Source organism: Molossus molossus, unplaced genomic scaffold, assembly GCF_014108415.1.
Source record: "Molossus molossus isolate mMolMol1 unplaced genomic scaffold, mMolMol1.p scaffold_m16_p_2, whole genome shotgun sequence".
Classification (NCBI taxonomy): Eukaryota; Metazoa; Chordata; class Mammalia; order Chiroptera; family Molossidae; genus Molossus; species Molossus molossus.
The window spans coordinates 36,066,054-36,093,908 of record NW_023425355.1 but is presented as its reverse complement, the minus strand read 5'-3'; the positions used below and the strand labels follow the sequence as shown (position 1 = coordinate 36,093,908).

Sequence of the window (27,855 nt, the reverse complement as noted above, 5' to 3'; positions counted from 1 at the left end):
CCAGTATAACCCCCATCATTTTCCAGCCATTCTGGCATCCTAACCTCTATCCTCTGACCTCTCAAGCCAGTAAGACTTGTCTGGGTTCTAGCCAGCCATCCTATGCCATACAGACTGAAGGATGCACTCAGGAGAAAAGCCACATAAATGCAAACTTGCCCATTATATTTCCTTTCTTTCAAGGGTAGAACTCTCTCTCTCTCTCTCTCTCTTTTTTTTTTTTTTGCTTTTGGTCACTCCCCTGTGCCACTACATATATATTGTCAAGACTGCATATCTCTTACCTCAAGAAGATTTAATATGATAAAACTCACTGTACCAATATCAGAAATAAATCACTCTTGTTCTTTTATTTACCGTTACAGAAATAAAGCATCCTTACTATAAAACTACTCCCCTCAAACTATGTTATTCTAATAGGTGTTCTGTATAACACCATTCAATTAATATTACAGTAGTACCCATATATCCATGGAGATACATTCCAAGAACCTCAGTTGATGCCTGAAACTACGTATAGTATTGAACCTTATATATGGTATATTCTTTTCTCGTACATATATATTTACAGTAGATATTAATTCATAAACTGGGCACAGTAGAAGATTAACAATAACAACTAATAAGATAGAAAAATTGTAGCAATATACTGTAATAAAAGTTATATGAATATGATCTCTCTCACTCAAAATATCTTAGTACTCACCCTTCTTAATGTGATAATATGATACGATACAATTCTTACATAAAGTAAGGTGAATGACAGGCCTTATGAAGTAGTGTTAGGCAATTAGTGACCTTCTGCTGATATGGCTATTATGTGACTAATGGATGGATAGTATATACAGCATAGACACACTGGACAGAGGGATGACTCATGTTTTGGAAACGATGGAGCATAATAGTGCAAAATTTCTTTATTCTATCCAGAATGGCACACACTTTAAAACTTACGGATTACTTAATTCTAGAATTTTCAATTTAATATTTTTGAACCTCAGAGGACTGTGGGTAATAAAACTGTGAGTAAAGCCATGAATAAGGTGGGGGACTACTGTTATAGGTGTTCTGTTAAGAGAAAAGAGGGTTACATGATCAAATGGAACTGGAAGTACAGCACTGCAAAACAAACAGGTTTCTTTCTTTAGTCCAAGACTTTTAAACACTTTAATGTGCTAGTGAAACTTTTATATCCCTAAATAGAATATATTTTTGAGATAATGTCACAAACTTTTTCACATATAATTAGCATTCACTTGTTTATTCAAAAATATTTATTGAGCCCAAAGAGTTGAATCTAGAGTATAATCCCTTTTCTCCTTACAACTCTCATAGGGCCACAATTCACTATCTCTTTTTCATTTTCCAATTTCAATGTGAGTAACTGACTCATAGTGGCTAGGTTTATGCTATTTAATCTTTACCAATACTTACTTTGTAATCATCATATGCATACAACAGGGGTGCTGTTGCGGAAAAAGTGAGATAGATATAGAGATTCATCAATCATTAACTTACTACATAAATATACACAAAATTGTCTAGCATGTTATCCAGCACAGATTAGTAATCTGACAAATATTTGCTTCTTTCTTAAGTGTGTTTTCCCTTCTTCTACTTATTCAGTGCTTTCAACAAGATTGATTAGAGGTAGGTAGACTATAGCTCTCAAGTCAAACTCAGTCAATAGCTTGTTTTATATAGTCCAAGAGCTAAAAATGTTTTTTTATACCTTTAAAGGGATATTTATAAAAGAAGAGAAATATGTCACACAGACCTTATTGGGTGACAAAACCTAAAACATTTATTATATGGCCTTTAATAGAAAATATTTTCCAATCCCTGAGATATAGTCTAACCCTAAAAACTATCTAAAATAAGCAATATAGTAGAATTAATTGTATTTAATTAGGTGCTGAGGTAGAAACCCTGTTTTAAAAAATAACATATAAGGTTCAGGTAAGATGGTGGCGAGAAGGACTGGAGGGAGGGTGAGTGTGTGAGAGAGTCTGAGGGGATGTGAAGGTGGACGACCAAACCCTAGCAGCGCAGAGCTGCGGAGCAGAAAGTTCCTGTGCTGTGGATGGGGGCACCCAGCTACCACAGTAAGTGGCTCTTCAAGGCACTTCTCCCTGTGCAGCGGGGAGGTCCCACCATTTTGGAAGATGCTGGGTCTTCCCGGGGAGAAGGCAGTGGGAGTGGCTAGGGCCCAGTAATCTGAGCCCACCAGTGCACCTGGCACCATCGGAACAGTGGACACTCTGTGTCAACACAGATCAGTGAACACTAGTGGAACTCCCAAGGTGCCAGTCACAGAAGCTGCAGACAGTAGGCAGCCCAGTACAATCCCCCACAGTAGCAGCCCAATCAGAGTCAAAACATACCCCCAGTAACAGGGGCTGGGGAGCAGACATCCATCTCCAAGCAACAGAAGCACAGACCAGCAACTGAGACCCAACCCCGAAAAGTACAGCAAAAGCTGAGCTGGAGTTGAGCCCCATGGGGCAGCAGCACACCCCAGCCACCAGCTGCGGGACCTGGGGATCCACAGAGGCCTGTGCAGTCCAGCAGCTCACAAGTGCAGTGGGAAGCTGGAGCCCTAGAGGGACTAATGCAATCCAACTATCTGTGGGTCCTGTGGGGTGCTGGGGCACCAGAGAGGCCTGTGCAAACCAGCAGGAACTGTGTAATCCAGTTACCCACGGGACCTGTGGGGTGCTGAAACAACAGAGAGGCCTGTGTGACCCAGCAGCCCATAACATAGGCATAGAGCCCGGTCCCCAAAGGGTCTGTGCTGTCCAGTTACCCATGGCATCTGCAGGGTGAGGGGGCACCAGAAAGATCTGTGTGACCCAGCTGCACACAAGAGAGGCATAGAGAATGTGAAAATGGAGGCAGAGTGTATGGAAGCTACACAGATGATTTCCCAGGACCAAACAGGAATTACAACTAAAATAAAGACAAATCCTCAGAAAAAAGCAAGAGAAATGCAGCAGGACAGGACCATACAACCAGGGTCAATAGTGGGATCTGCAGAGACGCAAGAGGGTGGCAGACTGGGAGCCCATGTTCAGCAGCATACTTAGCTGTGAGCAGCGGCCTAGGGGAATAAAGACCAAGCCTACTCCACAGGGCAGAGAGCCAGGACAGACCACTAAAATAGCCACAGCCACTCACCTGGGGGCTATAGCAGAGGGAGGGCAGACTAGGCTGGAACTCTGTGGGAACACCTGGGATTTGGAAGGCACTCAGAGTTTTTGCTGAGTTGCGGCCACAAAGTACAGTGGCCAATGTGCTCCTTCCCAGAGTTGTGGGGGAAAGCAGCAGCCCCGCCCCCTCGGAGATTCAGGTGAGGCAAAAAAATGCAAGTTGAGTCTCATCAACAACCAGGATCTATCCCACCCTCTGGAAATCCTCTTATGCAGGACACCAGGGCTACATTCCAAGTCACGGAGTAACTGACACTACTAGCGATCATGAAAAAGCTACAGGATAACTGCACCTTTCCTGGGTTTGCAAATCTACCCAGGAAAGGAAGACTTGACAGTGGTGTTTCACAGGGCCCCACCCAGGCTCATCCAAACCCAGCAGAGAGAGCCACAAACAGAAGAACACCAACACCCACAGGGAAAATTTGGCAGACTCCAAAACCCACTGAGATAGCCAAAATGGTGAAACAAAGAAACAAATCACAAATGAAAGGACACGAGAACTCTATTGAAGATGAGATCCATGAAATGCAGCTAAGCAAATTATAAGAGGTAGAGTTCAGAGCCATGATTTTCAGGAAGCTCTACAGCATGAGTAAGGACATCAGCACCATGAGTAAACAAATAGAAACATTGAAAACCAACCAAGTGGAAATGAAGAATGACATAGCAGAAATAAAGAACACACTGGAAGGACAAACCAGCAGAGTAGAGGAAGGTGAGGACCAGATCAGTGAATTAGAAGACAGAATAAAAAAAAAAATCAACCAATCAGAAAACCGAAAGCACAAAACAATTTAAAAACAGGAAGATAGCTTAAGAGAACTGTGAGACAACAGGAAACGTAATAACATTCACATCATAGGAGGCCCTGAAGATGAATAAAATGGGCAAGGGTTAGAGAATATATTTGAAGAAATAGTGACAGAAAGCCTTCTTAACGTGGTGAAAGAAGGCATTCAAATTCAAGAAGCACAGAGAGCCCCAAGTAAGAAGAAGTCAAACAGGCCCATACCAAGACACATAGTAATTAAAATGCCAAAATTTAAAGACAAAGATAGAATCCTAAAGGAAGCAAGAGATAAACAACAGGATATCTACACAGGAAACCCCATAAGGCTCTCAGCTGACTTCTCAACAGAAACACAACAGGCCAGAAGAGAGTGTCATGAAGGAATCAAGGTCTTGAAAAAGAAGAATCTGAATGCAAGACTACTCTACCCAGCAAGGCTATCACTTAAAATAGAAGGTCAAATAAAAAGCTTTCCAGACAAAAAAAAAAAAAGGCGAAGGGAATCTATTAACACCAAACCAGCACTACAAAATATGCTAAAAAGACTGCCGTAATTAGTAAAAGAAATAGGAACGAAAATAGAACCACAGTACAGAAAAATGGCAATAAATAAGTACATATCAATTATCACCTTAAAAGTGAATGGTTTGAATGCTTAATTAGAAAGACAGAATAGCTGACTGGATAAGAAAAAATTACTCACATGTATGTTGTTTACAACAGACGCATCTCACAACAAAAGACTCACATAGGTTGAAACTGAAGGGATGGAAAAAATCTTTCAAACAAATTAAAAGGAAAAAAAGTCGGGGTAGCAACACTCATAACTGATAAAGTAGATTTCAAAAAGAATGCCATAACTACAGACAAAGAAGGTAACTACCTAGTATTGAAAGGATCTATCTAACAGAAAGACATAACCTTGGTAAACATATATGGACCCAATATAGGACCACCAACATATATTAAAAATCTTCTGGAGGACTTCAGAGGAGAAATCAATAGCAATATAATCATAGCAGTGGACTTCAACACCCCATTGACATCGCTGGATAGATCCTCTAGACAAAAAAATTAACAAGAAAACACAGACTCTAAATGAAGTGCTAGATCAAATATATTTAATAGATATCTACAGAGAATTACACCCCAAAATTGCAGAATTCACATTCTTCTCAAGTGTACATGGAACATGCTCAAAGACAGACCACATGTTGGGGTACAAACTAAGTCTCTACAAATTCAAGAAGACTGAAATCATATCAAGCATCTTCTCAGATCACAATGGCATGAAATTAGAAATCAATTGCAACAAAACATGCAAAGACATTTGAAAACATGGAGGCTAAATAGCATGTTATTGAACAATGAATGGGTTACCATGGAAATCAAATTAGAAATTTAAAACTTCCTGGAAAACAATAAAAATGAACACACAACAACACAAAATCTATGAGATGCAGTGAAATCAGTTCTGAGAGGGAAATTCATAGCACTACAGGCCTACCTCAAGAAGCAAAGGAAATTTATAATAGACTATCTAACTGCACAACTTCAAGAACTAGAAAGCAAACCAAAATAAAACCCCAGAGCAAGTAGAAGAAAGGAAATAGTAAAGATCAGAGCAGAAATAACTAACACCCATTATCCTCAAATTATTTCAGCAAATTCAAGAAGGAGGACTTCCAAATTCGTTTCATGAGGCCAGCACAATTCTAATTCCTAGACCGGAAAAAGGCACTACAAAGAAAGAAAACTACAGGTCAATATCCCTGATGAACATAGATGCCAAAATCCTGAACAAAATACTAGGAAATCGAATCCAGCAACACATCAGCTTAACAATAACCCACATCCTTCTAACCAACTAAATCCAGCAATACATTAAAAAAAATTATTCACCATTACCAAGTGGGATTCATCCCAGGGATGCAAGGCTGGTACAAGATTCACAAATCAATAAATGTGATTCACCACGTAAACAAAATGAAGCATAAAAACCACATGATCATATCAATAGATGTTGAAAAAGCATTCGACAAAATCCAGCACCCATTTCTGATAAAAATGCTCAGCAATTTGGGGATAGAAAGATCATATCTCAACATAATAAAGGCAATATAGCCCTGGCCAGTTTGGCTCAGCGATTAGAGCATCGGCCTGCGGTCCGGAGAGACCCCGGTTCGGTTCCCGCTAAGGGCACTTACCTCGGTTGCAGTTTGTGCCCGGCCCTGGTTGGTCGTGCGGGTGGCAGCCACTCGATGTGTCCCTTCACGTCGATGTTTCTCTCTCTCTCTCCCTTCCTCTCTCTCCCTCCCACTCTATCTGTACAAAAAATGGTAAAATATCCTCGGGTGAGGATAAAAAATAAATAAATAAATAAATAAATAAATAAATAAATAAATAAATGCAATATATGAAAGACCTACAGCCAACTTCATACTCAGTGGGCAAAAACTAAAAGCATTTCCCTTAAGAACAGGAACAAGACAAGGATGCCCCCTTTCGCCAGTCTTATTTAACATAGTACTGAAAGTCTTAGCCACAGCAATCAGACAGGAAGAAACATAAAAGGGATCCAAATTGAAAAGGAGGAAGTAAAACTGTGATTATTTGCAGATGACATGATACTATACGTAGAAAACCCCAAAAGACTCCATCAAAAATTTACTAGACTTGCCCTGGCCAGTTTGGCTCAGTGGTTGGAGCGTCTGCCTGCGGTCCGGAGAGACCCGGGTTCGGTTTCCGCTAAGGGCACGTACTTCGGTTGCAGTTTGTCCCCGGCCCTGGTTGGTCGTGCGGGTGGCAGCCACTCGATGTGTCCCTTCACGTCGATGTTTCTCTCTCTCTCTCTCCCTTCCTCTCTCTCCCTCCCACTCTATCTGTACAAAAAATGAAAAAATATCCTCGGGTGAGGATAAAAAAAAAAAAAAAAAAAAAAATTACTAGACTTAATACATGAATTTGGCAAAGTAGCAGAGTACAAAATTAGCTTCAAAAAATCGATGACATTCTTATACACCAATGATGAACTCACAGAAAGAGAAACTAAAAAAAAACAATCCCATTTACCATCGCAGCAAAAAAATTAAGATACCTAGGAATAAACTTTACCAAAGAAATAAATGACCAAATCGCAGAAAACTACAGGTCATTGAAAAAAGAAATAGAGGAAGATATAAAAACGTGGAAGCACATACCTTGTTCAGGGAATAAAAGAATTAACATCACTAAAATATCCATACTACCTAAAACAATCTATAGATTCAATGCAATGCTAATCAAAATACCAACAACATACTTCACAGAACTACAACAAATACTTCAAAAATTCATATGGAACCAAAAAAGATCTCGAATAACCAAAGCAATCTTGAAAGAGAAGAACAAATTTGGAGGGATCTCATTACCAGATTTCAGGTTATACTACAAAGCAACTCTAATCAAAACAGCCTGGTACTGGCACAAGAACAGGCATATAGATCGATAGAACAGAATAGAGAACCCAGAAAAGGCAATATGCTCAATTAATATTTGACAAAAGTGGCAAGAGCATACAGTGGAGTAAAGACAGCTTCTTTAATAAATGGTGTTGGGAAAATTGGACAGCTACATGCAAAAAAAAAATGAAACTAGACCATCAATTTACATCATACACAAGAATAAACTCACAATGGATAAAAGACTTAAATGTGACTCATGAATGCATAAAAATCCTAGAAGAAACTGTAGGCAACAAAATTTCAGACATCATACTCAGCAAAATTTTCACTGATACATCACCTAAGGCAACAGAAACAAAGGAGAAAATGAACACATGGGACTACATCAAACTCAACAGCTTCTGCACAGCAAAAGATACAATCATCAAAATGGAAAGCAAACCACTGTATGGGAGAGCATAACTGCCAAAGATATATCAGATAAGGGGTTAATTTCCAATATATATAGAGTGCTCATACAACTCAACTAATGGAAGACAAAGAACCCAATTAAAAAATGGGCAGAGGAACTAAATAAACACATGTGCAAACAGGACAAATGGCTAAGAGACATATAAAGACATGCTCAACATCACTAATCATCAGAGAGATGCAAATTAAAACACCAATGAGGTATCACCTCACACACAGCTGTCAGAATGGCCACCATCAACAAATCATCAAATAACAAGTGTTGGCGAGGATGTGGAGAAAAGGGTACTCTCGTACACTGCTGGTGGGAATGCAGACTGGTGCAGCCACTATGGAAAACAATATGGTGTTACCTCAAAAAATTAAAAATTGAACCTCCACTGGACCCAGTGATCCCACTTCTAAGAATATACCCTAAGAAGCCTGACACACCAATCAGAAAGAATATATGTAGCCCCGTGTTCGTAGCAGCACTATTTATGATAGCTAAGATCTGGAACAGCCAAAATGTCCATCAGTAGATGAATGGATGAAAAAGCTGTGGTACATATGCACAATGGATTACTATGCAGCTGTAAGAAAGAAAGATCTCTTATCCTTTGAGATGACATGGAGGGACCTGGAAAGTATCATCCTAAGCGAAACAAGCCAAACAGAGAAAGATAAGTATCATATGATCTCTCTTATTTGTGGAATATAATGAACATAGTCTGAGGAATGGGGTAGTCCCAGAGACGTGGAAGTGGGGTACAGACTGGCAATCCCCAGAAGACGGGGTGGTGGGGGAGATAAACCACAGAACTTATATGCATGTATATATGTACAATGGACATGGACAACAAAGCTAGGGATAGGGAGGGGAGGAGGAGGAGGGGTGAATCAGTAGGGGGAAAAGGAGAAACATCTGTAACAAAAATAAATTAATTAATTAAAAATAACATTTTAAAAATAGTATTTTATTCGTTTTCTAATGTTTTCAAAAGTCCATCTCAGAATTTACCTTTTCTCCTTTTACAGCACTACAGTCACACTTTGATCCGAGAGAACAACCATAGCAAGCCTATAAAGAAACAGAAAATGGGAGAAAAATCATTAAATATAAACCTGAAATCCAGACTCTGACTAATATCCCAAATGAATTCAACAATTCAAACCTGTATAACAAATACTAGAAAAATATCTAAAAGGATATGCCAAATTGCAAACAACAATTACCTCTGGGGAAGCTTTCACTTTTTATTGTATATATTTTTGTTTAAACTTTTCATGCTTACCAAAATAAATTTTTATAAATTTTATTATTATTTAGGTATAGTTGCTATACAATATTATATTAGTTTCAGGTGTACAATATAGTGATTTTACATTTTTATACCTTACAATATGATCACACATCACTAATTCTGGTAACCATCTCTCACCAAGGAAACTTATCACAATATTGTTATATTGTTGACTATATTCCCTTTTACCTTTTCGGCCATCCCTAACTCCCTCTCTTCTAATAACCATCCCTTTGGTCTCTGCTTGTATTAGTCTGTTTTTGTGTTGTGTCGTTTTTTTGTTTAGATTCAACATATAACTATACAGTATTTGTCTTTCTTAGCCTGACTTACTTCACTTAGCATAAGGCCCTCTAGATCCACCCATACTTTCACAAATGGCAAGATTTCATTCTTGTTTATTGCTGTGTAATATTGCATTGTGTATGTATATATCTGTATCTATATCTATACACACAGAGAGACTTATAGACACACACACACACACACACACATCTCATCTTTTTAGCCATTCATCTATCAATGAAAACTTTGTTTGCTTCCATATCTTGGATATTTTAAATAACACTGCAATGAACATTGGGGTATATATATCTTTTCAAATTAGTGCTTTCATTTTCTTCAGATAAATATCCAGGAGTAGAATTGGTAGGTCATACTGCATATATCCATTTTTAGTTTTTCGAGGGATCTCCATACTGTTTTCCATAGTGGCTGCATCAGTTTGCAATCATACCAACAGTGCACAAGGGTTTCTTTTTCTCCACATTCTTGCCAACACATGTTATATAACTCATTTTTATAATTTAAAGTGAAAATATATATTTAAAATGAAAAAGAAATTTATAAAACTTCTCTGTAATTTGAACTGCCACAATACAAGCTCTTTAAATTCCTCTTTCTATCATCTCTTGTAAGAAATTACCTATCAATCTGTATTAGAAATAAGCTTGGCAACTAGCTAACAATGCCTGCATTTGAAGTTGCTTCTTCTCTGCATTCTTGAGCAATTATGGAGCACAAAATACACAATAGTATCTTTTACCACCTTTCTTTTCTTTGCCCCCACTCTCTCATCTCTAAGTAGCTCAGTCTTTAACAGCTTCAAGCTTTATTTAAAATGTTATCCCCACAGCCTAACTGTTAATAAGAGCTACTACTAAAAAATCCATTCACTCATATTAATCATCAAGTTTCTAAAGCCAGAAAAATACTCTCCTTTAAAATAAGAACCTATAAGAAAAGAAGATAGTAAATGACTCTTGCCATCCAGAACTGTAATTTATTCTGGCATGAAGCTTAACTGCTTATAAAAACAAATAGTAATTAGTTTAGCATATGTAGATAGCTAGTATTTAGGTACAATAAGGTAGTATGCTTCTCATCAAATAAGAGAAACTTTTATGTAATGTATATACCAAATAATATTTATCAATGCTCAGCCTTGGCATCCTGACTTAAAAAGTACCTTAGTCTTCTTCCCAACATTCCATGCTTTCCTTTACTCCAGCCATTACCGAAGTACCTTCGCCACTGCTTATCAAAGTACTGAGCTCATCCTTCTAGTCAGAACTCTTAACATACTCATTCTGGTACTCTTTTTCCCGATTATAAGAGCAAACAATAATGACCTGATGTTAGGTGAAATCTCTCACTCTCATTGCAAGAGACTGTTCCAGTAAAAGATGTATTTGCTACAATTCTTTTTTTTTAATTGATTTTTAGAGAGGGAGAAAAAAGGGGATGGAGAGAGACAGACAGAGTGGGAGAGATTTGTTGTTCTACTTACTTATGCATTTATTGGTTGCTTCTTGTATATGCCCTGACTGGAGACCAAACTCACAACCTTGCCATATCATGACCTGACAACACTCTAACCAACTGAGCTACCCCTTTTGCAACACTTCTAATTAAAAGTCTGTTACGCAGCCATTATTTATTATACATAGATGATGAGGTTTTGCACTCCGCTTTTAATATTATACATTAACTACATTACAGGTTAAATATACTTATTCAGACTTACTCATTCATCAAACATGAATCGAGCATTAGAGGCCAGAAAATTTGTTAGGCATTAAAGATGAATAAGACACAGCTCCTTCCAATATATATAATTAATTCAGCGAATACTTACTGACCCACCTGTTATGTGCCTGCCACTATTTTATGTTAGGTGCAGGTAGAGATACAAAGACAATATATGATTGCTTTCTAATGGGAAGGATAATTTCATACACAAAAATTACATTACAGGGCGTCAGGAACACAAGTTAATTTAAAATATATTGTATTGCTTTATGTAAACATGAATTCTAGATTTCAAATTCAAAACTTACAAATTTTAGAAAATACTGATTCACAATAACTGTCAATGGTCATAGTCACAGAATTAGATTGTGCATGTTATCAACGTTCATTTACATGTATTGATGGAGAAGTAAAGAATAGTGATAATTCCAAATGACCGTAAATCTAAGAATGATTAACATTTTACTTTGGAATATATGCCTACACTTTATACGTAAATATATACGCAACATTTATTTTTGGTGCTGTATGTAAAAAATGGTGGAATGTTTCATTTTCATCTTTCATTAAGATATTTTCCTTTTTAAGTTATTTATTAAGCTTCTGAGAATAATGCAAAGCAATAGCCTAATAGGATTTCATTTATATGGAAAAAATACTACATGATTTTCTTAATAAATATATTTCTGACTTATCAGTATGAGAAAATATCCTCCAAATCCTAAGATAACTTATAAACAAACAAACGTTAAATATTTTACATAATTTTTCAAGTAATAACACAAAATATTTTTCTTAAAAATTACTAATTTCATCTTTTCGCACTTCTTTATTACTTACCATGTAGTTATACTTTAGAGAGGTCATTACTTGAAATATTTGGTAATTACAAAAATTTGTTTGAATTCAACTTAAAATTTTAATTTATATTCTATTTATCCCACCTAGGTTATAAAGACTCTAGTATTCAGAGTGTGGAGGACTTGGCAAAAAAAGTGAAGATATTAAGAAGTATAAATTGGTAGATACAAAATAGTCACAGGGATATAAAGTACATCATAGGGAATATAATTAATAATATTGTAATAACTACATATGGTGCTAGGTAAGTAATGGAAATATTGGGAATAACACTTTATAAAGTATATAATTGTGTAATCACTATACTGTATATCTGAAACTAATGCAAAATAATATTGAATGTAAACTGTAATTGAAAAAACTTAAACATTACCTGTTTAAAAAAAAAAAAAAAGGCAATTGTAATACAATAAAAACGCCAACCACTAGATGTCACTTTCTATGTAATTATAATAGTGATGCCCTCTAGAAAATAGCCCCAATTTGACATCCAGTTAGCTTTCTACCAATATCTATTAATATTAATCAGGTGCCTAATAAACAAAAAGTAAAATATTAGGGCTATAAGTTATACAAAAAAAATGTGTAGACATGAGTTCTGCCTTTAAGAAACTTCCAATCTAATTAAAGAAGAAAATGAGGTCCAAACAAATGAAAATAAAATATAATGGAATAATGATATAACAAACAGTGGTAATAGAAAGAGCTCCAAAATTTAAAGAAATACATCTTGAGTTTACCTCAGCAATTGAATCGTGAACAAATAATTCCCATACATTCAGGCTCATTTTTCTCTTTGGTAAGATGGCAGAGATAGACAACATAATCTTTTTAAGTAGCTTTCAGCTTTTACAGTCTATGAGGAATTACTAAGTAAAAATTAGTGGAATAGTCAATAATTGTTATCAAAGTTAAGAGTAAGAGAGTTCTCTTGAGGCTGGGCACGTTCATGAGAGCTCTGTAGAAAAGGTAAATAACTCAACTTTAATTCTGAAGGATGGGTACAAAAGAAATCTAGAGGAAAAAATGGCCACGCTAAGCACTAAGATTAAAACAAAAATTTTATGAGAAAAGAGTGAGGTAAAACAGACATTAAGTACCCCAATCTAAAGAATTTCTTAAGTCAATATGAAAAAAAGTATAGTAGGAGATAAGGCCAATTAAAGGTTTTTTAAAACTGTAGGAAAACTATTTAATTTTACTAAGTTACTGAAGACAGTTGAAACAAGAAACTTATGCAAATATAGTAATGTTTTAAATATTTTAGTGTGGTAGAAAAATAATAAAACACCAACTAAATAAAATTTTTTTTATCACATAGTAAAACACATCATAGAACAGCTCTAATTAGAATGGTATGATATTTTTCAAAGAGTAGGTAGCTCAATAAACGAATAAAAAGATCAGAAACAGAAAGATCACACACAGACTTGCTATATAATATAAGTTGGCATATGAAATAATGTAAAAATAATAGATTGCTCAACATATACTGCTAAGACAAGTATATAAAACAATAAATTCAAATCTCAGGCTCCTACAATGATAAACATCAGATATAAGACTTTAAAGTACAAATAAAATCAAACTTCTGGCCCTGGCTCATTTGGCTCAGCGGTTAGATCATCAGCCTGTGGACTGAAGGGAGACAGGTTCAGTTCTGGTCAAGGGCACATACCTTGGTTGCAGTTCGATTCCTGGCCCTGGTTGAGGTCCTGAGGGAGGTAACCAATTGATGTGTTTCTCTTATATTGCTGTTTCTCTCTTTCTCTTTCTCTTTTCCTTTCTCTCTCTCTTCATTTTTGCCCACTGAGTATGAAGTTGGCTGCAGATTTGTCAGATATGGCCTTTAATATGTTGAAGCATGATCCCTCTATTCCCAATTTGCTGAGAGCTTTTATCATAAATGGTGCTGGATTTTATCAAATGCTTTTTCTGCATCAATTGGTATGGTCATGTGATTTTTATCTTTCATTTTGTTTATGTGATGGATCACATTTACTGATTTAAAAATATTGTACAACCTTGCATCCCATCCCTGGAATACATCCCACTTGATCATGGTGTATAATCTTTATAATTTATTGCTGGATCCAATTTATTAATATTTTGTTGAGAATTTTAGTATCTATGTTCATCAGGGATATTGGCCTACACTTTTCTTTCTTTTTAGTGTCTTTATCTAGTTTTGGAATTAAAATAATGCTGGCCTTGTAAAAAGAGCTTGGGAGTCTTCACTCCTCTTGAAGTTTTTGGAATAATTGGAAGAGGTTAGATGTTAGTTCTTCTTTAAATGTTTCATAAAATTCTCTTCTAAAGCCATTTGGTCTAGGACATCTATTTGCTAAGAGCTTTTTGATTACTGCTTCAATTTCATTAGTTGTAACTGGTCTATTCAGGTTTTCTGATTCTTCCTGTTTCAGTTTTAGAGGAGTATTTGTTTCTAGGAATTTGTCCATTTCATCCAGATTGTCCAATTTGTTGACATACAGTCGTTAATAGTATTTTCTTACAATTATGTGTATTTCAGTGATGTCAGTTGTTACTTCTCCTTTTACATTTCTGATTGTATTTATTTGAGTTCTCTTTTTTTCTTAATGAGTGTGGTTAAAGTTCTGTCAATCTTATTTATCTATTCAAAGAAGCAGCTCTTTGTTTCATTGATATGTATTGTATTTTTTAGCCTCTGTGTCATTTATTTCTGCTCTGATCATTATTATTCCCTTCCTTCTACTTACTCTGGGCTTTGATTGTTGTTCTTTTACTAATTATTTTAGGTGTAGTGTTAGATTATTTGTTTGAAATTTTTCTTCCTTCTTGAGGTAGTCCTGCCTGTAATGCTATGAACTTCCCTCTGAGGACTGCTTTCACTGTTTCCCACAGTATCTAGGGTGTTGTGTGTAAATTTTCATTTATTTCTAGGTAATTTTTAAAATTTCTTCCTTAACATCCTTGCTAACCCATTCATTGTTTAATAACATGTTATTTACCCTCCATTTATTTGAATGTTTTTGAGATTTTTTATTATAGTTGATTTCTAGTTTCATGCAACTGTGATCCAAGATGATGCTTGATATGATTTCAATCATTTTGAATTTGTGAAGACTTATATTGTGTCCTGACATGTGCTCTATCTTTGAGAATGTTCCATGTGCAGTTGAGAAAAATGTATATTCTGCTGCTTTGGAAGGAAATGGTCTGTAAATATCAAATAAACCCATTCACTCTAGTGTGTCATTTGAGGTTGCTGCTGCCTTGTTTATTTTTCTGTCTGGAAGATGTATCCACTGATGACAGTGGGGTGTTAAAATCCCTGGCTATGACTGTACTGCTGTCGATCTCTACCTTAAGGTCCACCAAGATTTTCTTTATATGTTTAGATGTTCATATACTAGATGCATATATGATTAATAGTGTTAGTTCCCTTTCTTGGAGCTCTTCTCATAGCTTTTGTTTGAAGTCTGTTTTGTCAGATACAAGTATTGCTACCCCTGCCCTTTTTTTTTTTTTTTTTTTAATTTCCATTTGCATAGAATATTTTTTCCATTCTTCATTTTCAGCCTACATGAATCTTCTCTTCTGAGGTGGGTCTCTTTTACACATAATATATATGGGTTATGTTTCCTTATCCATTCAGATAAAGTATGACTTTTGATTGCAGCATTTAATCCATTTACATTTAAGTTATTTTTTTTTTTTATTAATTTTTTTTTGTTACAGATGTTTCTCCTTTTTCCCCCATTGACACCCTCCTCCCCATCCTACAACCCCTTCCCGAGCTTTGATGTCTATGTTCATTGGTTATGCATATATGCATATAAGTTCTGTGGTTTATCTCTTCCCCCCAACCCCCTTCTTCTGAGGTTTGTCAATCTGTATCCTGCCTCTATGTCTCTGGGTCAATTTTGTTCATCAGTATTTCTAGTTCATTATATTCCACAAATAAGTGATATCATGTGATATTTGTCTTTCTCTGCTTGGCTTGTTTCACTTAGCATAATACTCTCCAGGTTCCTCCATGTCATCTCAAAAGATAAAAAATCTTTCTTTCTTACAGCTCCATAGTATTCCATTCTGTACATGTACCACAGCTTTTTTATCCATTCATCTACTGACAAATACTTAGGCTGCTTCCAGATCTTAGCTATTGTAAATAGTGCTGCTATGAACATAGGGGTACATATATTCTTTCTGTTTGGTGTTTCAAGCTTCTTAGGGTATATTCCTAAAAGTGGGGTCACTGGGTCAAATGGAAGTTCAATTTTTAACTTTTTGAGGTAACACCATAGCATTCTTCATAGTGGCTGCACCAGTCTCCATTCCCACCAGCAGTGTACTAGAGTCCTCTTTTCTCCACACCCTTGCCAACACTTGTTGTTTGATTTGTTAATGGCAGCCATTCTGACAGGTGTGAAGTGATACCTCACTGTTGTTTTAATTTGCATCTCTCTGATGATTAGTGATGTGAGCATTTTTTCATATCTCTTGGCCATTTGTATGTCCTCTTTGGATAGATGTCTATTTAGGTCCTCTAGCCATTTTTTAATTGGGTTCTTTGTCTTTCTTTTGTTGAGTTGTATGAGTACTCTATATATTTTGGAATTTAACCCCTTATTTGATGCATCATTGGCAATTATGGTCTCCTATATGGTGGGTCCCTTTTCCATTGTGATGACTGTTTCTTTTGCTGTGCAGAAGCTTTTGAGTTTGATGTAGTCCCATGTGTTCATTTTATTTTTGTTTCTCTTGCCTTAGGTGTAGTACCAGTGAAAATTCTGCTGTGTTTGATGTCTGAAATTTTGTTACCTACATTTTCTTCTAGGATTTTTATGGATTCATGAGTCACATTTAAGTCTTTCACCCATTTTTTGTTTATTCTTATGTATGGTATAAGTTGGTGGTCTAGCTTCATTTTTTTGCAAGTAGTTGTCCAATTTTCCCAACACCATTTATTGAAGAGACTGTCTTGACTCCACTGTATGCTCTTGCCTCCTTTCTCAAATATTAATTGTGCATATCATCTTCGGTAAATTTCTGGACTCTGCGTTCTGTTCCATTGATCTGTCTGTTTTTGTGCCAGTTCCAGGCTGTTTTGATTACAGTGGCTTTGTAGTATAACCTGATATCTGGTAATGTGATCCCTCCTACTTTGTTCTATTTTTTTCAAGATTGCTGTGGCTATTCGAGGTCTTTTTTGGTTCCATATAAACTTTTGGAGTGTTTATTCTAGTTCTGTGAAATATGTCATCGGTATTTTGATGGGGATTAAGGTTATTTTTATAGGTACTTAATTAATGCCTTTTTTCATACCTATGTTCCTCTCTATATATATTTCTTCTTCACTTAAAGTAGTCCCTTTAATATTTATTGCAATAATGGTTTGGTGATAATGAACGTCTTTAACCTTTTTTTTTTTCCTCTGGGAAGTTTTTATTAAACCTTCAATTTTAAATGAAAACCTAGCTGGATAGAGTAGTCTTGGTTGCAATCTCTTGTTTTTCATTACTTTGAATACTTCATTCCAATCCCTTTGAACCTAAAGTGTTTCTGTTGAGAAATCAGCTAACAGCATTATGGGAATTCATTTGTAGGTAACTGTCTCTCTCTTGTTGCCTTTAACATTCTATACTTATCTTTAAACTTTGCCATCTTAATTATGATGTGTCTTAATGTGGATTTCTATGGGTTCATCTTGATTGGGACCCCTTGTGTTTCCTGAACTTGTGTGACTTTTCCCTTTAGCAGGTTTGTGAAGTATTCTGCCACTATTTATCCAAACAGGTTCTCTATCCCTTGCTCAGTTTCTTCTCCTTTTGGTACCCCTATGATGCAGATATTGGTATGTTACATATTGTCCCAATGTTCCCTTAAAGTATCTTCATTCTTTTCCATTCTATCATTGTTGTTGTTCTGATTGGGCGTTGTCTTCCAAATCACTGATTTGATCTTCAGCTTCATCTAACCTAGATTTTATTCCTTCCAGATATAGTGTTATTCATTTCCAACTAGTTATTTCTCATGGTTTCTATGTCTTTTTTCAGGCTGTTGGAGTTCTCCTTAAATTCCTTGGGCATCCTTATAATCATTACTTTGAATTTTATATCTAATCATTGCTTGCCTCCATTTCATTTAGCTCTTTTTCTGGAGATTCCTCCTGTTCTTTATTTGAGATCTGTTTATTTGTCTCCTTATTTTGGCTATCTCTTTGTGTTTGTATCTATATATTAGGTAGAACTGATATGACTCCCAGTCTTCACTGGGTGGTCTTATGTAATAGGTTGCTGTGGAATACAGTGGTGCAACATTCTGGATCTCCTGAGCTGAGTGTTCTAGGAATGTCCCTTGTGTGGTATATGTGAGGCCTCCTATTGCAGTTGGGCCTTGACTGCTGTTGGCCCATTCATGAGCGGGATTGACCCTCAGGCTGGCTGACTGTGAGGCTCAACGCCAACCATGGCATGCAAGCTGCTATGAAGGTGCTGTCTCAAAGTATCTTGTTAGGCTCAGTCTCAGAATCTTCCAGATCAATTTAGCTCCATGCTCTAGGAATGTCTTGTGGGTTATGTGAAACCCTTGTTGTAGTTGAAGCTTGATTGCTATTGATCCTTTTGTGGGTGATGTTAACCCTTCAGGATGGATGACTATAGAGGTAAACTTCCATCACTATGTTTGAGATACTGTGCATGGGCTGCACACCAAAGTGGGGTTGTTCCCAGCAGGTTCTGGTGTCTACCAGAAAACCACTTTGACTGTGTCACTTGTGGCTAATTGGGTTGAGTTTTGGTGTAGTCTGAAGCCCACCACTGGTTGTGTTGGTTCTGGGCCCACTTGGGTGGGGTTCAGGAACAGATCACTGTCAGACATGTGTAACTGGCTTTTGGCTACCTGTGTGTAGCTACCATACTATTCACTGTTTGTGTCTGCATCTACAGGACCTGACTGTATATGGAAAAGGGCAATCTGTGTAAAGGGTCAGCTTCTTCCAGCTTACAGTTGGGGACAGATCTGTAAAAGGACTGAGACTTCCTGGGTCTGCTTTCACCTATCAGTTACTCCCCCTCCCCCTAGGTGGCTATTCTTCCTCCAGAGACTTCTGAAGAGAGATGTCAGGCTAGCTACTTGGGAATCAGACAGTCAAGCACTCAATGAGGGGAAAATAGCCCCCATTTCAAAGTCAAACTCCTCTGTCTTCTAAGTCACTGATTCAGTCTTCAGCTTCTTCTAATCTACTACTGAACCCTTCTAAGGTATTTTTCATAACAACTATGTCATTCTTTATTTCCTCTTGATTTTTATGCAGGAACCTGGATTTGCCTCCCCCCAGTGAAGCCACACAGTCTAGCACTTGCCTATCTGTTTCCCAGACAGAAGCATCCCCAGCAACACAATCTCGAAATCCTAGCTCTGTGCACCTCTCCAGCCCTCTCCCCAAACCCTGTGCCATGAAACAAAGCAGGAAGGGCCAAAAGTCAGCCCTGCACGTCCCAAATTCCCAGTTCTTCTGGGCTCCAAACCCAGCAGGACAAGGCCAAAACTGTGGCTACCCCATGCTGCCAAATCCATCAGGATATGGTCAAAAGTTCCAGCTTTGCACAGATCCCCAGTGCCACCCAACCCTAAGATGGGGCAGGCTGACTGGTGCAACAGGAGGGAGACATGGCACTGGCCATGCCCTCGAGGTGAGGGAGACCATTTCTCTTTCCCAAGCCTGACAGTTTAGTCACTCTCTGGGTCTCTATCAAGTTTCTCCACAAAACAGAAGCTTCCCTAAAGCCACTTCTATGTGTAGCCAGCAGACTCTTCCACAGGACCTGAGTAAGGCACTAAAGCCTCTCCAGCATTCAAGAGTTCAGAGTGCACTACCCAGGCTGGTGCACTTCCCAGGGAGTGTGCAGTCTGAGTCTCTTAGGTTAACTGGATCCTACTGACTCCCACTTCCAGACACCCTATGGGCTCCTCTTCCTGTCTCTGTTGCTCTGAGATGGATATCCCCATGTGGGGTAGAGATCTCACGCTCCTAGGAGGAAATTCTGCAGCCACCGTATCCCTCCAGTTTTCCAGCTGCTACTGCAGCTGTGTGAGGTGGCTCTCCCATTCCCTTTTTCTGCCCTCTTTACCAGTCTCTATGAGGCTACTTCTGTACTACTTGGTTATAGTTCAGATCAGCTAGCCTTCAATTTGTTTTTCAGGCTTATTGCCCTGTAAATCCAGTCTTGGGCTGGAAGCAAGTGGGTACAGCTTCCAGCTGCTCTGAAGCTATCTTTGAAATTCCCAAGAATCCTATTTCCATTTGAAATACGGTGGAAAAAATACAGTTGGATATAAACAAAAACAAAGAGATTTCATTGCTATCAGACCTATCTGCTGGACAAAAAATTTTGTTCAAATTGGAAAAAAGTGAATCCAGACAGTAACTTAAATGCATTCTCTCTCTCTCTCTCTCTCGCTCTCTCTCTCTCTCTCTCTCTCACACACACACACACACACACACACAAATACCAGTAAACATAAATGTGCAGTTGTAAAGGACAGTATAAATACCTGTTTCTGTATCTTTCTTCTTTTCAGTGACTTAAAATGTGATTATATAAAACATGAGTATAATGGTACTGTTGGGCTTGCAACATATGTAAATGTAATATATTTTTAACAATACACTAAATGAGTTTGGTGAGAGCAAAGCTGTCTTGAAATATAAAAATAATAATACATAATAACTTGAATTAAAAAGAAGAAATGAAAATAACAAGAAATGTTAAATAAGGTCAATATAACTAATTATAAATGTATAATTGATCTCCTTGTTTTTTTTAGGTTCTTTAAAAGCATAGTTATATAACATTTGGACTATAACCACGTATTTTTGAGTTTGTAACATATGTAGATGTGATATGTACAACAATAATAAAATAAAAAGAAAAGGGGAATAGAGCTTTATAGGAGTATAAAGATATTTCTATATCTCAATGCAATTAATTTGCTATAAATCTTAGGTATATTATGATAGGTCATGATGTCCATGGTAAACTCTAGAGCAACCACTTAAAAAAAAAAAACTCAAAACTAAAATTAAGGAAGTCATTAAAGGAATTATAATATTTAAATAGAAAATGTTTGCTTAATTAAAAAGAGAGATGTAAAGGAGGAAAAGAACAAAAATGTATGAGAAATACAGAAAGAAAATTAAAATTACAGACAAAAATTGTATAAATAATATTGAACGATTAAACAGGTCAATCAAAAATTATTTTCAGACAATAGAAAAAAGTAAGATCCAATGATATATACAGAACACATTAAATTAAAACATACAAAATGTTTAAAAGTAAAAGGATGAAAATAAGACAATCATGAAGACAGCAAAAGCAATGGACTGAATGTTCCCCACCCCCTGCAAAATTCGTATGTTGAGATACTAATTCTAATCTTATGATACTTGGAAATAGGAAATTTGGGAGGCAATAGGATCATTGGGTAACTGCTTCATAAGTAGGATTAGTGCTTTTATGTGAAGAGGCCAAAGATCTACCTAGCTAGCCCTATTCTGCCTTGTGAGAATACAAAGAGGAGTCAGCCATCTGCAACCAGAAAGACTTTCACCAGAATACAGTCATACTGGCAGCCTTAATATAGAAATTTAATCCTCCAGGACCATGAGAAATAAATTTCTGTTGTTTATAAGTCCCCCAGTTTGGGTAGTTTTAGATACTTCATAAAAACAGCACAAACTGATTAAGACAAAAACAATAAGGGAGCAGAAGAGGATATACTGATAACAGACAAAATATATTATAGAACAATAAATATTACCAAAATAAAGGAGGGCATTTTATAATGACAAAATATTCAATTCACCAGGAAGATACAAGTATAAATGTAGATGCACCTAACAAAATAGGCCCAAAATTCATGAAATAAAAACTGACTGAAGTGAGCAATAGACAATCCAATAACCATAGCCAGTGACTTCAATACCCCACTTTCAATAATGGGTAGAACAACAATGAAAAAGATCAACAAGAAAATGGAAGATTGAAACAATATAAACTACGCCCAAAGAACATTTATTCAATATTCTAACAACAACATAATATACATTCCTCTGAAAAATGCATATAATATTTTTCAGGATAGATCATATGCTAGGACATAAAATATATCTTAATAAGCTTAAAACTATTGAAATCATACCAAGTTTATGTTCCTATGACAATGGAATAAAATTAGAAAGTAACAACAGTAAGAAATTTGGGATATTCACATGTAGAAAATAAACAACTTATTCCTAATTTTTGGTTAAAAGAGGAGTCACAAGGTATACTAGAAATGTTATGAGATAAATGAAAATAAAACTACAAGATACCAAAACATATGGGATGCATTTAAAGCTGTGCTTAGAAGAAAATATGTAGTAGTAAATGTCTGTATTAAAAATATGTCAAATCAGTAAACTAATACACTTTTAGACATTAGAAAAGAGAGAAAACTAACAAAGTAATCAAAAGGAAGGACATAATATATATTTGAGTGGAAATTAATGAAATAGAGAATAGAAAAAAATATAGAATCAAAGAAACCAAAAGGTAGTTGTTGAAAAAAGATCAACATAATCTACAAACTGCCAAGTAAGAGAGAGACTATAATTACTGAGTTGTGATTGAAAGAGTTTTTTTTTTGGTTGAAAGACTCAGATTATTAAAATCAGGAATGAGGAGGACTTCCGGTCAAGATGGCAGTGTAGGGAAACACGGTATCGCGTCTTTCCACAACTACATCAAAGTTACAACTAAACTACAGAACAGCCATCATTCAAAACCGCCTGAAATCAAGCTGAATGGAAGTCCTACAAATACAGAATTAAAGAAGCAGCCACATTGAGACTGGTAGGAGCGGAGGAGGCAGAGGGGCTGGTCCCACACCCACTGTGGCAGGTAAAAATCAGGAGGAATACTTCAGCTGGGAAGGTCCTCCCTGAGGACTGAGGGGTCTCCATCACACATCAGGTGCCCCACTCAGTGTTCCAGTGCCAGGAAGAGAAGTCCCCATAACTTCTGGCTGGAAAAAACAGTGGGAACTGAGGCTCAGGAAGGCTGAGGCAGCTGAAGCCTCAAGAAGCTCCTCTTAAAGGACCCACGCATGGATTTATCAGACTCACTCCCTCTAAGCTTGGAGTGGAGGCAGCTCAAGGGGCGACAGAGACATACAGGGAAGAACTGAGCTGATTGGTATTGGAGCGAGGGCTGGAGAGGGGGCTTTCTCCAGGAAAATGTGCTGTCAGAGGCCTTTGTTCCTTTGGTGAGCCCTTCCCTGGGGCGGCAGACATCTGCCATTTCTGGGACTCCAGCAACCTGGCTCACATTGGTAGCCCCACCCTGGTGATTCCCCAAGGCCCCGCCCTACGCAACTTTCAGGCCCACCCAAGCTGTTGCCAGTTGCTTTACCATAGGATTGACCTGTCTTGGATCCTGCTTTAGGTTATCCTAAATTCTTTCAAACAAGCAGCATGTGGTCTCAGCTAGCCCCATATCTCTCAATAAGTAATATAAAGAAACACAGGGAGGCAGCCATAATGAGGAGACAAAGAAACAGGTCCCAAATGAAAGAGCAGAAAAAATCCCCAGGAAAATAACTAAGTGGAATGGAGATAAGCAACCTAACAAATGCTGAGTTCAAAATACTGCTTATAAGGATGCTCAATTAACTTAGTGAGAACCTCAGCGAACTTAGTGAGGGCCTCAAGAGCATAAAAAAGGACTAGTCAGAAATGAAGGATGCACAGTCAGAAATGAAGGAGGCACTAACTGAAATAAAGAATAAGTTACACAGATTCAATAGTAGACTAGGTAAAGTCAAGAAGCAAACCATCGGTTCAGAATATAAGGATGCAAAAAACACCCAATCAGAACAGCAAAAAGAAAAAAGAATGGATAGTTAGGGACCGAAAAATGGCGGCGGAGTGAACGGAGCTACACAGACCGTCTCCCAGAACCAAACTGGAATTACAACTATAACACAGACAAATCGACGGGAAAAACCAACAGAAAAGCAGCTTGCGAGGACCATACAACGAGGGACACTGACTCCATCCCGGTAGGCTTGCGAAGGCGCGAGACGGGGCTGGGAGTGCAGGGTCGGCAGTGCGGCAGCGGCCTTAGCTATAAGCGGCGCCCTCGGGTTACACTCCCAGGCGGCCCCACAGCGCAGCCGGGACTGAGGCTAAAACAGCCACAGCCACTCACCTTGGGCTCCGGCAGAGGGAGGGCAGACTGGACTGGAACTGTGTCGGGACACTCGGGGTTTGGAGGGCTCTCGGAGCTTTGGCTGAGTGCAGCCACTCAGGACGGTGGCCACATTGCTTCTTCCCAGGGCTCTGAGAGAGGCAGCAGCCCCTCCCTCGGAGATCCAACCCCACCCTGTGGGCCATTGAAGTGTTAATTGAGGCTCACTAAGGACCAGCATCTGCCCCACCCTCGTGAAAGCCCCTTGGCTGAGCACCAGAGAAAGTTTTTCAATCTACTGACAACCCAAAACTCATCAATTAACCTAGACTGCTAGCTTCCAGGCAAAAAGCTAGAGGATAACAGTACGTTTCCTGGGCTGGCAGCTTTAACCAGGAAAGTAAGACTTGACAGTGGTGTTCAACGCGGGTCCTCCCTCGCTCATCTAAACACAGGAGAGGGAGCCACAAACAGCAGAACACCAACACCCACAGGGAGAACTTGACAGGCTTCAAAGCCCAGAGTGATAGCTAAAATGGTGAAACACAGAAACAGAAGCCAAATGAAAGAGCAAACCACCTCCACCGAAGATGAGATCAATGTGGAGCAATTAGGCATGTTAACAGAGCTAGAATTCAGAGCCATGATCTTGAGGAAGCTGAACAGCATGAGTAAGGACATAGAGACACTGAAAATAAGCCAAATGGAAATTAAAAACCAACAAGAAGAGATAAAAAATGACATATCCGAAATGAAAAACACATTGGAAGGTTTAAAAAGCAGAGTAGGGGAAGCTGAGGACCGGATCAGCGAATTAGAAGACAGGGTAGAAAAAATCAACCAATCAGAAAAACAAAAGGAAAAAACTATTAAAAAACAGGAAGACAGCTTAAGAGAACTATGGGACAACTGGAAACGTAATAATATTCGCATCATAGGAGTCCCCGAAGAAGAAGAAAAGGAGCAAGGGATAGAGAATATATTCAAAAAAATAGTGAGAGAAAACTTCCCTAATTTGGTGAAGGAAGAAGGCATTCAAGTTCAAGAAGCACAGAGAGTCCCAAGTAAGAAGAACCCAAACAGGCCCACACCAAGACACATAGTAATTAAAATGCCACAAATTAAAGACAAAGAGAGAATCCTAAAAGCAGCAAGAGATAAGCAACAGGTTACCTACAAAGGGAACCCCATAAGGCTCTCAGCTGACTTCTCACAAGAAACACTACAGGCCAGAAGGGAATGGCATGAAGTAATCAAAGTCATGAAAAACAAGAATCTGAATCCAAGACTACTCTACCCAGCAAGGCTATCATTCAAAATAGAAGATCAAATAAAGAGCTTCCCAGACAAAAAAAAGCTAAGGGAATACATTAGCACCAAACCAGCACTGCAAGAAATGTTAAAAGGACTGCTGTAATTAGCAGTAGAAATGGGAACAAAAATAGAACCATACTAAACAAAAATGGCAATAAATAAGTACATATCAATAATCACCTTAAACGTAAATGGACTGAATGCTCCCATAAAGAGACACAGAGTAGCTGATTGGATAAGAAAGCATGACTCATCTATATGTTGTTTACAAGAGACCCATCTCTCAACAAAAGACTCACATAGGTTGAAAGTGAAGGGATGGAAAAAAATTTTCCAAGCAAATGGAAAGCAAAAAAAAGCTGGGGTAGCAATTCTCATATCTGATAAAATAGATTTCAAAATGAAGACCATAACTAGAGACAAAGACGGCCACTACATAATATTGAAAGGATCTATCCAACAGGAAGATATAACCTTGATAAACATATATGCACCCAATATAGGAGCACCAAAATATATTAAAAATCTTCTGGAGGACTTCCAAGGAGAAATCGACAACAATACAATCATAGCTGGGGACTTCAACACACCGTTGACAGCACTGGATAGATCCTCTAGGCAAAAAATTAGCAAGGAAACAGAGACTCTAAATGAAGCACTAGACCAAATGGATTTAATAGATATCTACAGAGAATTACACCCCAAAACTACAGAATACACATTCTTCTCAAGTGCACATGGGACATTCTCAAAGATAGACCACATGATAGGACACAAACTAAATCTCTACAAGTTCAAGAAGATTGAAATCATATCAAGCATCTTCTCAGATCACAATGGCATGAAACTAGAAATCAACTGCAACAAGAACATGCAAAGACATTTCAACACATGGAGGCTAAATAGCATGTTATTAAACAATGAATGGGTCACCGAGGAGATCAAGGAAGAAATCAAAAACTTCCTGGAAACCAATGAAAATGAACACACAACAACACAAAATCTATGGGATGCAGCGAAAGCAGTTCTGAGAGGGAAGTTCATAGCACTACAGGACTACCTCAAGAAACAAGAAAAATTTCTAATTGACTGTCTAACCTCACAACTTAAAGAATTAGAAAGCAAACAAAAAGAAAACCCCAGAGCAAGTAGAAGGAAGGAAATAGTAAAGATCAGAGCAGAAATAAATGACATAGAGACCAAAAAAACAATTCAAAGGATCAATGAAACAAAGAGCTGGTTTTTCGAAAAGATAAACAAGATTGATGGACCCTTAGCTAGACTCACCAAGAAACAAGAGAGAGAACCCAAATACACAAAATCAGAAATGAAAGAGGAGAAGTAACAACCAACACCACGGAAATACAAAAGATCGTTAACAACTACTATGAACAACTATATGGCAACAAATTCGACAATCTCAGCAAAATGGACAAATTTCTAGAAACACACAGTCTCCCAAAACTATTCCCGGAAGAGATAGAAAACTTGAACAGACCAATAACAACTAAGGAAATTGAAGAGGTAATCAAGACTCTCCCAGCAAACAAAAGCCCAGGCCCAGATGGTTTCACGGGGGAGTTTTACCGAACATTCAAAAAAGAACTAACACCCATTCTCCTCAAACTATTTCAAAAAATTCAAGAAGAAGGAAGACTTCCAAACACGTTCTATGAGGCCAGCATAATTCTAATTCCAAAACCAGAAAAAGACACTACGAAGAAAGAAAACTACAGGCCAATATCCCTGATGAACATAGATGCCAAAATCCTGAACAAAATACTAGCAAACCGGATCCAGAAATACATCAAAAAAATTATTCACCATGACCAAGTGGGATTCATTCCAGGGATGCAAGGCTAGTACAATATTCGCAAATCAATAAACGTGATACACCACATAAACAAAATGAAGAATAAAAACCACATGATCATATCAATAGATGCTGAAAAAGCATTCGACAAAATCCAGCATCCATTTCTGATAAAAACGCTCAGCAATGTAGGAATAGAGGGATCATATCTCGACATAATAAAGGCCATATATGAAAGACCTACAGCCAACATCATACTCAATGGACAGAAACTAAAAACATTTCCATTAAGAACAGGAACAAGACAGGGATGTCCACTTTCACCACTCTTGTTTAACATTGTACTGGAAGTCTTAGCCACAGCAATCAGACATGAAGAAAAAATAAAAGGGATCCAAATTGGAAAGGAGGAAGTGAAA

At 37.6% G+C, this 27,855-nt stretch overlaps 1 protein-coding gene across 1 annotated transcript in view; it reads right to left on the bottom strand.

The window, feature by feature from the left end:
- The window catches only part of COL4A5 (collagen type IV alpha 5 chain), a 343,032-nt gene that overhangs the window by 185,405 nt on the left and 129,772 nt on the right, over positions 1-27,855 (bottom strand). The window contains exon 2 of the mRNA XM_036271049.1: positions 8,917-8,976. Within this exon, the coding sequence (XP_036126942.1) occupies positions 8,917-8,976 (60 nt within the window). The remainder of the gene's footprint in view (positions 1-8,916; positions 8,977-27,855) is intronic.